Source organism: Phalacrocorax aristotelis, chromosome 3, assembly GCF_949628215.1.
Source record: "Phalacrocorax aristotelis chromosome 3, bGulAri2.1, whole genome shotgun sequence".
Lineage (NCBI taxonomy): Eukaryota > Metazoa > Chordata > Aves > Suliformes > Phalacrocoracidae > Phalacrocorax > Phalacrocorax aristotelis.
Window position 1 is genome coordinate 82,130,175 of NC_134278.1, and position 12,324 is coordinate 82,142,498.

Consider the following 12,324-nt stretch of genomic DNA (forward strand, 5'->3'; position numbering starts at 1 on the left):
GCAAATGTAACAAAATCTTCTGGCAAAAAAACCCATGCACACATGCATTCTGGCAGATAAGGCATTCAGACTGCTTTTTCTGGAACTAACCAAAAACAGTAAAAATAAACAGAAAAAGGGAAAAAAATAAAGCTTAAAAATTGAACACATCTCTCCCAGTGTACAAAATGAATCAGTGAATCAAACCGGCTAAAGGAAGAGATGTGGAAAAAAATCAAGACTTTTTTACCCCCATGAAATCATGGGACTCCTGTAAAGAGAGGGAGAGGAAATATTTATTCTAAGAGAAGTGCAATGGTGCCAGTGTGACCACAGGTGGTCAGCGCATTGTGTCTGTGCATCTTCAGCACTAAACAGGGTTAAGGCATTGCAGAAAACATTCTACTTAAACCTGTTCCCAAAGCACCCCGGGATCCCCTGGCCATGAGGAGCACCTTTCCCCCTGGAGGTCTCCCCTCTGTGCAATCCGTTCTTCCTCCTGTGTTTGGAGGAGGGCTGGGAGGCAGCTAGGATTGACCATAGTGCCTGTACATCACAGGCAAATACCTTTTATGGAAAGATTTGTTCTTGTCAGGAACTGCCATGGGAGCTGAAGGTATGCAGCTCCTCACTGGACCAGCACATGCTATTGCCAGTAGTAATAATAATAATAACAACAATAACAACAACAACAATAATAATAGTAGGCAGGGGAAGAAATAATACTGCAACTTCCTTTCAACTTTGAGGTCTGTGTATGTTGGGAGAGCAAGCATTCCACAAGACACTTGATTCTACTTTCTTTGAAGAAGCAGTAAATAGAAATGGTTGGTAATACTTCAGAAGAACCATATATGTCTGTGGTTATATAGGTTAAGTATAAGGAACACACATATACTTCTTCAGAATATGCTGTTCTACCAAAAGGGAATCACTTATCAAAAGCAAATCCCTTTCTGACTGCACTTTGCTTTAAAAGGAAAACATCCAGAGGAAAAAACCAAAAATGCCAAGAACACTGCAATTGTGCCATTTCAAAATCTAGATCATGAAGCATTTGGCTTTTTCACCTTCAGGTTTTCATGTAGATCGTTATGCAAGACTGCAAAAAGCAGGAATGGAGACAACAGACTGGGGGTCACTTTTTGGGAGGGAAGGTGGAAGAGAATTTTTTTTTTTCCTGGGGTAATTCTTGAACTCTTAAGTAAAATTTCAAAATTCCTTCCTGTCAGGGCATTCCATTTGAAGTATTGCTTATATGTGTCTCTATATTACCCCCACCACTGTAGAAGCCACACATCACATCTCCTGGTGTACTAATCCTCACAGAGCCTGTGGCCCACAGTTGTGGAAACTGAGTCAAGGAGCAAGTAGGTGATTTTTATAGTTTAACAGAGAGCATCGCTGACAGCACTAGGTGACGAGCTGTATATTGTGATTCTGTGATCTGCAGCTCTGTCAGAAAATCCCCTTTTCTACTCTGCTTTCAGTCAGGCTGGGAGGTTTTTCTTGCTGCCATTCGAGGAGTTGGCTGTTAGTTCGAGCTTCCGCACACTCATTAAGGAAGCAACGAGGGGGAAAGCAGAGCACTGATCTCAGCAGGAACATGTGTCTTAGGTTGGTCCATCTGCAAAATAATTCTCCTGCACGTCATCTAGGCCAAAAGCTGAGTCTGGGATCTGCTACATGGCTAAGTTCCCTCCCCGTGGCAGCCAGAGCAAGCGTGGTGACAGTTACGGGGAAGAAAATTGAAATGTTTTGGGGAGTTATGGCATGGAGAGTGACATCTGAGGCAATGGGCTCATTAAGTGAAGGATTTGGTGTAATACATATTGCAACAAAGTCATATCCTCAGAAAACTAGGACTTGCCAGAAAAATGGATGAAATCAGCCAAGCTTATGATTTGGTTTGATTGCTTTCAAACTCATCTTAATCTAAGTTCTTTTCAAGGTCATCACAACTGGGCTTGCATGAATCTTGGGGCCTAATCCTCATCTGGTGCAAATTGGAGTGAATCAATTTAATTCAAGGGACTCTTGCCAGTTTGCATCTCATTGTGGTTATTTTTAAGGGTAGGTCATTTAGAAATATATAAGTACTTATTACCAGCTATACTTTTTGAATAAAGCAAATAAATCTGAAACCTACCAGGATACATAGCTGCTTCCCCCCCCCGCCCCCCCCAAGCCATGGGACAAATATTGCCTATGTTGAATCACACTGCAATGCAGGAAACCCAAGGATATAAACAGCATCGAGGTCTCCATGGAGGAGTATTCCCCAGTCGATCTTTTGCCAAGAAAGAACATCCAGAAGGGTGCTAGACTGGTCACTATGCTTAAGGGCAATGTCAGTCAAATGTGCCACCAGGTGAGAAACTGGAGGAAAATGAAGGACACATTGCTCACCTGCAGTCTCCAGAACCTCCAACATCCCAGCCCTGTTGCTTCTCCTTCAGCATCCCTGAGCTCTCGCTTCTCCCAGACTGACCCCAGTGGCTGAGGAGGTGCAGCTCCCTTAAAATAAATGGGGCCTTTTCAGATTATACCAGATGTGGATTTGGCCATGGGACTCCAACAAGCCCAAGTCTGACAGCCCCATAATGAATAGATGAAAGATGTATCTGGAAGCAACAAAGCCTGGAACAAACCCTGGACCCCATGTCAACTTTCAAAATGTTCTGGAAGCCTCAGCTTCCAGAACCCCAAATAGCCCCTCTACAGACTGAATTTTGCAGCTTCAGGGTGGAAGACCAACCATGATTTGCCTCATTGCTAGGATGGTCTGGCTCTGCATAGTCCACCCATACAAGAGGGAGTACCAACTTTGTGAATTACTTTTGATTCCTCATCTCTAGTGATAATCCCTCTTCCCACATCCTAATTTCTAGCCGCAATGAATTTCTTTGCCCTCACTCCCACAGACCTGTATCCATGGGAACATTCCCCATCCATGTGAACAGTCACAAGGTAATGAATGAATGTATTTCCCCCAGGAAGAAGAAACCACTCCTAAGTTTAAGAAGAAAGATGTTTACCTGGATTGAACGTAGCTTGGTAGGTCAGAAGCAGGAGCAGCAGCTCACTGAAAGAGAAAGATGGACACCCACTAGTAATGGTTTGGAGGGAAATGAGGTTAAGACCCAGTGACCTGCAGCTCTTTCACTGCCTTTTGGACTGTAGCCTCTAACGACCTCAATGCGGTGGTCTCCAAACAAGACTGAGTCCTCTGGGTATTATCCAAGTACAAAGAGAACGAACAGTATTGCCTAACGAAGTACTCACTAGGAAAATTACTTCTTTTGCTCTATACTTTGGGGTTTTTTATTCTTTTAAACATCTTTTGCACTTGAATAATTGTCTCCCTTAGCAAAAATGGTGCACATAATATATGGCAGAGGCAAAAGAGTATTTAAAAGCTATAATTACTGCTGTTTAACAATTAGTAGTTCTATTTGAAGATGTTTTGAATAAGATTTATGGTATGTTTCCTAATTTTTAATTTATAATTATGGGGGACAAGCATAGCCTTGAGTATTTCTTCTCTAAAATATTTAAAATAATATATAGTATACCTTTGGTCTGTAGAGAGGGATACAAAACCAGGAAAAAACATGTACGAAGAAAAGAATAAAGTTTTTTTTGTGTGTAAGCAAGGTTTAAATGGAATAATTAAATTTACCGTAATCAATAAAATGTGTGAGTCAAGTTTATTGAAGTGGCTATTTCCCATTGCATAATTTCCCTAGGGAACTTTCATTTTTAATTCAAAAATAAAAAATAATAATAATTAAAAAAAGAAACCCCTGAGCACTTACTGTAAATATGCCAGCATATGTGTGAGGTTAAGAAAAGCACGAGCCTACACCCAGGAATCAAAGAGGGGCTTACCACTGCTTTGACACTAATTGTAAAAGCTGAACATTTTCTAGAACCATAATCAAATCTTAACTGCCATGGGGGACTCATTCAGCAGCTCACAGTAATTCTAATAAGATGCAGAGCCTTTCACCTTTAGGTCACCAGTTCAAACCCACTTTGGGTTGGTTAGTAAACAGAAGGCAAAACCTGAGTCCAGTGGAGTGCCAAGCATCTAGAGTAGATGCCAGAGCAGCTGTTGGGCAGAAGTGGGAAAAGGTTTCCCCTTCTGTCCCATGTCATCCATGCTTCTCCTGGGATTGATGTGGCCATCTCCTCTGGGGACTCACCTCATCTCCCTCGGCCTCACATCCTCCCTTCCGGAAAGAGGATGAGAAACAGTTCTTGCTGCCCTTCCTCCACTTCAGCTGGAAGCTCCCCAGATGCCCCACAGCACCTGCCACCAGAGACCCTGATCTTGCCATGGGATTTTTCAACACTTCTCTAACACCCCTCCTAAGAAAATGTAAATAGCGATGTCATTTCTGTTCCACTTCCATGTATACAATTCCTCTTAATTAATTAATTTACTTGAGCAGTGCATGGAAAACAGACTGATCAAACATGTAATTGAAAATAAAAGGCCCCCACCCCACTGCCCTGGGCTGCACAACAAACAGCTCTGCCAGCAACAGCAGCATTTGAAAACTGAAGCCGAGTCCCTGCCTCAGCGCTTTCTCCTGGCTTCAGGTAGAACTTTGTGCACCACCCTGAGCTGCTTGTATGTGAAATCACAACTCCAGACAAGGCTGACAGCACTGCCAACAGCCCCAAAGCATCTTAAATTTTGTTCCAAGCATGCCACGCATCCCCTGCTCCACCAATGCCTGGATGGAATGCAAGGAAGCCATGAACATTGGTGTTTCAAAGCTGTCTGAACATCAAAAGATGACTATGTGATCCAACCAACCTAAAGACAGGTTACCATCCACATGGACAGTCTCCTCTCTCCCTCAAACATATGTCCCCCTCCCCATATGCTTGGGGATCACTCAGAGGCTGCTTTATGGTATATAGTTGTAGTATGAAACCCCACCTCTGGCTATGACGCTATGTACGTGTCTATGAATGTGAGTGAATATAATAGTATGAGGCCTTCATTGTGTTTCATATTAATACAGCTGAGAAGCTGCGAAGCTCTAAGGAACAGTTCATTCATTGTCCTCTACACATCTGGGTTAATATTTCTTCCTTGGATTAGCCTGTACCAGCGTGTTCCCTCTCTGCTCACCACAAGCTAGCAGTGCCAGTTTCCCTCTGTGATGGCTCCAGTGACAGCTGTTTACTTAGAAACTCATGGATTTGATATATAGGTGCTAGCCACAAATTAATGGAATACTTTCCAGATGCAATGTCTTTAAATATTCAAACAATAAGTCAAAAGCATTAAGCTGTTTTGGCCATTTTTTGTCTTAACTCTGAATGTCTCTCAGAGGTGATGTAAACAAGATTTCTTGGGGCAATGACCAGAATACTTAAGATGTTTCAAAGGCGAGTGGCAGCATGAGGTGCTGGATGGTAGATGGTTGATGGTGCTGTCACCTGAAGCTGAGACCTGAAGTAGCCAAGAAAGGAGAGCAGAATAAAGAAGAAAAAAAGAAGTACTAAGGCTAACTATTAGCAGGTTGCCTTCCCAGCCTGCTCTGGTCAGGAGCTGTATGCACTGGCCCGGACCCCTGAGCTCAGGTGGGCTGCTCCAAAAAGCAGCTCCCAAAAACAACTCCAGAGGCTCATCTGAAGCATTTCAAAGCAGACAAGGATCACTAAAATGCCTCAAACCTCTCACTGGTAGGTATCATCTAGAAATCCTTCTCAAGCAGAGGAGTTATCTAGCTCAGAAATGGAGACCAAGATCTGCCCCAGGTGTTCCTTTCTCCCAAGCCAGACCTTCAGCAGTGGCATTGCTCCTGTGATCTCAGTTTGCATCATATTCACCCTAACACTGAGGACTAGGACAAAAATAGCATTTGAGGATGAAGATCAGCATACAAAAGTGGGCAAAATTACTGTGGGGCTGGTGTAATTGACTATTATGACTTTAAGCAAAGCTGACAACAGGTCAAATTGAAAACTTCAGTGAAGTAGAATGGCTACACCAAGACTGTGTGGTAATGATTTATACCACCTCAGAGCCTGGGCCAAGAAGTGTAGGTTATTTCTTGGCCAACTTACATCATTCTTTTCTTCCCTCATTGCATTTTCTTTGGCATTTTTTTCTTTGCATTTTCTCATTTTCTTCCACAGAAATTTAACATGACCTGGACAGTTAAGCTACCAGGATATGGATTTTCTTTCCGGTAGTTAAAGGGAGGAACTTCCTTACACACTTTTATCTACTTAGAAATACCAACAAACACGTGCTGTGTGGCCTTACATTGGATAAGGGTAAGAGAGATCTCCAAGTAACCCTGTCTGAATTTGAAACCAGTTCAAGCCTGAAACATTGCCTGTTTGAAGGTTTCTCCTTTATTCTCTCCCACGTTGTTATTAATTAGTGAATTAATAGTTATTAAAGTTATCATCACCTTCGCAGAATGGAAAAATTAAAGTTCATTATCTAATGGGAGGAAAATAAGCATCATTTTATAAGGGTTCTAAAGCAACAACAGTAGTAACAAACCACCCCAAACTCTATTCCACAGGCAGGATGGACATCTGCTAGAAAAATACGATGATTCCCCCACCCACCACCCTCAAATTTTAGGATTTGTGGAATATGGGCCTTGCCTAAAGTTGCTTGGCAGAAATCCCCATGTTCTTATTTAATGAAATCATGTGGTAGTAAATCAAACACAGAAACAGGAATAAGTAAATCCACCACATCCTTTGAAAAAAGTATGGCTTGACTCTGTCAACCCAAGTTGCCTGGGCAGTGAATTATCCGTATTTGTCAACTAAAAAGTGATCATCCAGCAGACACCCACCTTTTCCAAATTTCTGAATTTTCAGTCTCATAGCTGAGCTGAGAGCCAGCACAAAATGGGCAGGTCACTCACATGAAGAGCTCCTAAAACCAGCACTAAGCTCCCCTGTCTTTGCAAAGCCTGTTCAAATGGACCAAAATGCAAAATTTGGGCCCTCTTACAAAGCACCCATCTCTGAATATTCCATGAAACGTGGCAAATTAGTATCAAACAGCGCAAGGGAAAACAGGCAGAAGAGTGGGAACAACAACACTGACACTACAATAAAAAAACCTAGAGGTTGTCTTGATCTAGCACCTACTGAAGTCAACAGTAACCTTTACACAGATCTACTCTACATGGTTTTCTCTATGCCCTTGGTTCACCCCCATGGTTCAGAGTCCTGGAGAGGTGTGGGGTAGACGTTGTCTTCTGGTAAGTTTGTTATAACATGGTCACAGCTATCAGAAAAAAAGAGCTTTATCACAGGGAAAGCTCATGAGCCTTTTTCTTTTGAAATTTCCTACAGAAACTATGTTGAATTCACAATATCTGCAGACAATGACAATTCTCTTAAAGTATGTTTCAATTTTCTGTCTTGTCTTCCCTCTTTTTTCCTAAAAAAGTTGTATTTGATTTTTTGTCCTCAAAAACTCTAAGGAAAAAGTTCAGTGAAATTTTTTTGGAAGGAAACTTGTATTTCCTCTGAACAGTCACAACAAAAAAAAAAACCACCCCAAAACATTTCTTGTCAACATTTGCCATAGGAGTAATAAAACATGGATTTCATTCACTGATACGTCCAAGAAACCAGTCAGAAGACAGGTCATTAGGGGCTTTACAAACAAGATTTACAAAGAGAGTGATCTTTCATTTAATGAAGCTGTTGAGAAGTGCATTGTATCAGATCCTGCCATTGTGCCCATTTTGATCACAATCCACCCACTAAGACTGCTGTCCTACCTATACAGTTGCTGCTTGAAATTAGTTTGGTCACTCAATTATATGTGGAGCCCCTTCATTCTCCAGTTTTTATAAGCAACTTTAATTTAATGATAAAACATACAAAATTTGGTATCCTATCTCATCCCCTGACATTTCGAACTTCTAATTTAAGGTTTTTATTTTTATAACTGAATACTTAGAAGTACTAAAGTCATGGTTTTAAGCTTGTTGGTCTGTCTTGGATCCATTTTTGTTTCAGCGTTGTGATTCATAGCTGTGAAATCAATGTGAAACAAACTTCTCAGAAATCTTGGGATTTCTAAGAATCCCCATCTGAATGCCATTTAAGAAGATCTGACTTTGTAATTAACCATTTCTGAGGGAGTTAAAAAATATAAACAGCTCAAATGTGGCATTTTTACAACCTTAATAAAACCAAATGCAACATTTACTAGGTGCACATTTTAACACACAAAAAGAAATGTTGTTAGAGCAAAACAGCAATCACTAATTTTAAGCAAAACCAACAGTAATTGTAGAGCAGCAAGGTGCACGCTATTGGCATAAGAAAAATTCTCTTTTTGTACTTGAATAGGACAGCTTGACAAAAACATGGGATCACCACATGGAAAGAGGCTGCAGTGCTTAGCAGGAACCAAAAGCAACTTTTTCACTAGATAGCAAAGCTTATGCAAAAAGCATCTCCATCTACCATGATCTGAGCACTCATAAAAGGCCCTGAGTTTACTTAAACTGCTGTGGACTTAGGTAAAACTGATGCACAGACGCATCCATCATGTGTTTGCTTGAGCTAAAAACACTGCTGTAGGGATCCTTCCCAGCTACTCTGAGCGCCACTGCTGGAGGGAGGCAGCAGTGGCTGCTGTGCCCTACCCACAGGGAAGAGAGCAGTGTGCTCCTGGTGATGCATTTGCTTTCTTTATGGCCCAGTTTCCAGAGGTGAAGAATGATATGATTGACAGCTGGGTGATATTATTTGAACAATTTTTCGTTTGGGCTGAAATTTTTCCTCTGTTAATGTCATAGTCCAGCTAAAAAAAAAAAGGGACATGAATTCTGGATTTAACAAATATTTTCCTTCTTACACTAAAGAATGTGTTTTATTTAAGTTTTGAATGACATTAGTTTCCAAATGCCTTTTCTTTCACTAAAAGAGGCAAATTCCAAGGTGGCACATTTGGGGCTGAACAAGTGATACTTGTTAATTATAATTTTTTCCCCCTTTCTTTCATTTACTAAAAAAAACTTGGGGAAAATAATTTGCTCCAACATTGATGCCCTACTCTTGCTGTTCCGAGTGCCCTGCAGGCAAACTGCTGTGAGTTACTGTGCCTGGGCAGACACCATACTCTAGAATTAGGACCCAGGCTTCACAGACTCCATATATCCCTTTCCAGAGTAAAGGAGAGATGAACTTGGACTAAGCCTTCCAAGATGACTTAACTTCTCTTCTCACAGCAGAAATTGTGCAGCCATCAGATAGGCCGCAAGCAAATGCCATGTACCTTTACCCATGTCGAGCTTCAGAGCGCTGCACACAAAGAGCATTACATTTTATGGCTCCTGCAGAATACTAGGGGATACTAATTTTACAGGTGCATTCTAGCAAACTGCAGTCCCTAATATCAGAATGCCATTAAAAATAATGCACTCCTTATGCCCAGGCAGTTAATTTAATATTAAATCAATAAAACATTTACTAGGGCTGGTCAGGGGCCTGGTTGCTGACAGCAGACTCAGCTCACAGCAACAAATGTCTCCTCACCCTTTGCAGACAGCTGCTGCTTTATTGTAGAAGACGTCTTTGGTCCTGACAAATAGCCTCCCTAAGCCCTAACGAGTGCAGAAATTCAAAACATTTGTGGAACATTTATTAGCAAGAAAATACACCAGCCTTTTGGGAGATTTGGATCGACAGCAACAATCGTCCATGGGCCAAGCTCAGCCCAGCTTGTGCAAGGAATGCAAAATGACTCTCTTGGCCACAGAGAAAGAGATTGCAGCTCTTTCCAGTTGGTTTCATCTCTGAGATATGGAGGCTGGGGTGGGACCTCTTCCCTATCCTGAGTTTTCAACGGTGGAGTCATTTTAGACTCCACCAGGTTCCCAACAAAATCCCAAGGTGGCAGAGGTCACTGGGATGGGATCCATCACACCCCATCTGCTGCTGCACACAAGCAAATCACCTGGCGCAGCCACCTTCCCCCTGCACAGACACTTCCAAATTAACTTGAGCACAAAATACAGGATTTTGCCAGAATTCCTGATGGGCGATGTGCTATAGTGACATGAAGGGGTAAGATTAGGGAACTGTTTTGTTGTGTGGTTTTTTTTGTTGTTGTTTCCTTTTTTTCTTTTTTTCTTCCCATAAAAGAGTAGAATAGAGGTCAACTTTTCATCAAGAATCTGAGAATCAAAGTAGAACTTCTATAGCAACCGCAAACGACATCCTCACATCAAAGACAAAAGAAGAAGAGAAAATGGAAAAAAACACCAAAAAGAAAAAAATTGACCAAGCTCACAAAGAGTAACAATCTAGCACTACTCTATGAAGAGCTGGCATTTCTGAGTGAAACAGATTCCACACAGTACCATTTGGACAGAAGGTAAGTCCAAACATCTTAAAAAAAACCACCCTGCAGAAATTGTTTCCCAGCATTGTTCTCGGAAGGCCGGTCCTGCCCTGAGCCAACAGAGCTCCAAGGACCCATGGCCGAGGACCTTCATCTCAGGAAAACAGATATGGGACGCTGACTTCCATGAGGATGGCAGCATGCACTGTTTCAGGCATAGTCCACCCAGAAACACTCCCAGCAGACTTGCCTCCTCCAGGAGCAAGGACACAGGTACAGAGATGGCTGGTGAAGGAGTCTGGTCCTCACAGGAGGTGTCTGCTTGGAGGACAAGGTGCCTCCTGTGCCTTCCCTAAACCCTGAGCACCTGGAACAAGTTGGGGCCTGGCCCAGCTCTGACTTGTCCTGACACTGCTGACTTTATTTGTGTGATGAGCCTCTATGCTGCACTTACAGGAACGCTTTAGCTGTAACCCACAAAGCCAAGCCCGGTCAGAATTAATATTGAACTCAATCCCTAGTAGCTTCCCTTAGACATCAGCATTCCAGCACATGTAATATGATGAAAACAAATTTCATGCCATGAAAGCAGAAATATGGGTGAGGTCTGGGAGCATAGTTAGGATGTGGTTTTCATAAGCACTCAGCGCTGGCTTAACTCTGCTCCTATTACAGTTAAGGGTAAGAAAGCCCCATTGACTTCAATGGGAGCGGAATTAGGCCAGCACTGAGTGGTTTTGAAAATCCCACCCTTAGCTTTTATATAACATAGAAAATAAGAATCACATGTAAACCTTCAGAGGGTAATTGGCTCATTAAAATGCGTATCATTATTTATTTTAGCCACCATTTTTAATTTGAAGATTTGTGGCACTGACAGATGCGGACTGACAATAGCTGGGGAACACCCTCCAGCTGGGGAGGGCTGAACCTCTCTGGGGAATGGAGCACGACACCAGGGAAGTCACAGGGCCAGCTGAAAGCAACGTGTTGACACTGTTCTCAGTTAAAAGCAGTGTCTTTAAAAAAAAAAAAAAAATCAAACATGTTTGTAGAAATGTCTTTTTTTTTGGGGAAAGAACTTTCCCTTGGAAGGACCAAAGTGTCCTACCTCCATCTAAAAGCCCGCTTTAATGTTCTTTTGTTCTTCCTGATTTGTGACAAAAATATCTCTGCGGCTGGAAAACAAACAAATATCTTCATTTCCCCTCTGCCTTTGGAATGAACTCTACCGAAGTTGTACAGGAAAATGTAGACTCAAGGTTTTCGCACTAGTAGCCAGTGATGGGAAGGTGCTGGTGTCCTGGCTGCCCATCATGGTCTGTCCTGCTGGGATCACAGGTACAAGATGGGACATGGTGTGACGCAGGGCTGGAGGGGCAGGATTCACTGCATCAACCTGGAATGCATTATTCACCTGCACATCTTCCAGGAGAAAAGGAAGACCAGGAGAAAAAAAAAAAACCAAAAAACCAACCAAACATTGTTTAAAGTCCGTAAAACCCCAAGCTGTTCACTGAAGGGGAGGGAGCTTTGGAGCATGTCATTGTTTCCTCAGGTGGTCTCAACAGGAAGTAGAACACGAGGTGGCTTCCAAGGGGCCTGCACCCCCTTGATCAAGTCTGTGGGGGTCACACAAAGGCAACTGCCTTTGCTTGTCTCTGGGTGCGTGGGGACCTGGTATGCCCTCGGCGTGGCAGTGAGTCAGGAATGACTCATGAAGAGGACTGACTTGTTCTCAGGCACTCAGGAAGCTCGAATGGAGGAAGAGGACAACCAGGACACGAAGGCATTTTAGTTGTGCAAGAGGAGAGGCTGCTGAGTTTATTCACTAGCAGCAGAGCAAAAAGCAGGGGCAATGCAGTATTTCAGGGCTTTGCCATCATCAGTGGGGATAGAGGGATACAGCCACTGACCTGTTGCTTTCTGACCCCAAGTGCTCCAGCCGAACGTGGGACCTCCCTGCATGTTCTGAATGGAAAGTG

The 12,324-nt window shown here is 42.6% G+C and overlaps 1 protein-coding gene across 4 annotated transcripts in view; it reads left to right on the forward strand.

Moving 5' to 3' along the window:
- Positions 1-12,324, forward strand: part of BMP2 (bone morphogenetic protein 2) — a 123,193-nt gene that overhangs the window by 103,617 nt on the left and 7,252 nt on the right. Inside the window, exons 5-6 of one of the 4 annotated variants that reach the window (XR_012659736.1) lie at positions 6,142-6,282; positions 10,141-11,785. The exons of 1 other annotated variant lie outside the window; for it this stretch is intronic. Coding sequence is in view for 2 of the 3 variants with exons in the window: in XM_075088202.1 (XP_074944303.1) it covers positions 2,976-3,129 (154 nt within the window). In the remaining variant the exon portion in view is untranslated. Of the gene's footprint in view, positions 1-2,975; positions 3,697-6,141; positions 11,786-12,324 lie in introns of those variants that run through there. 2 more of the 4 variants (XM_075088207.1, XM_075088202.1) reach the window with 2 other exon arrangements.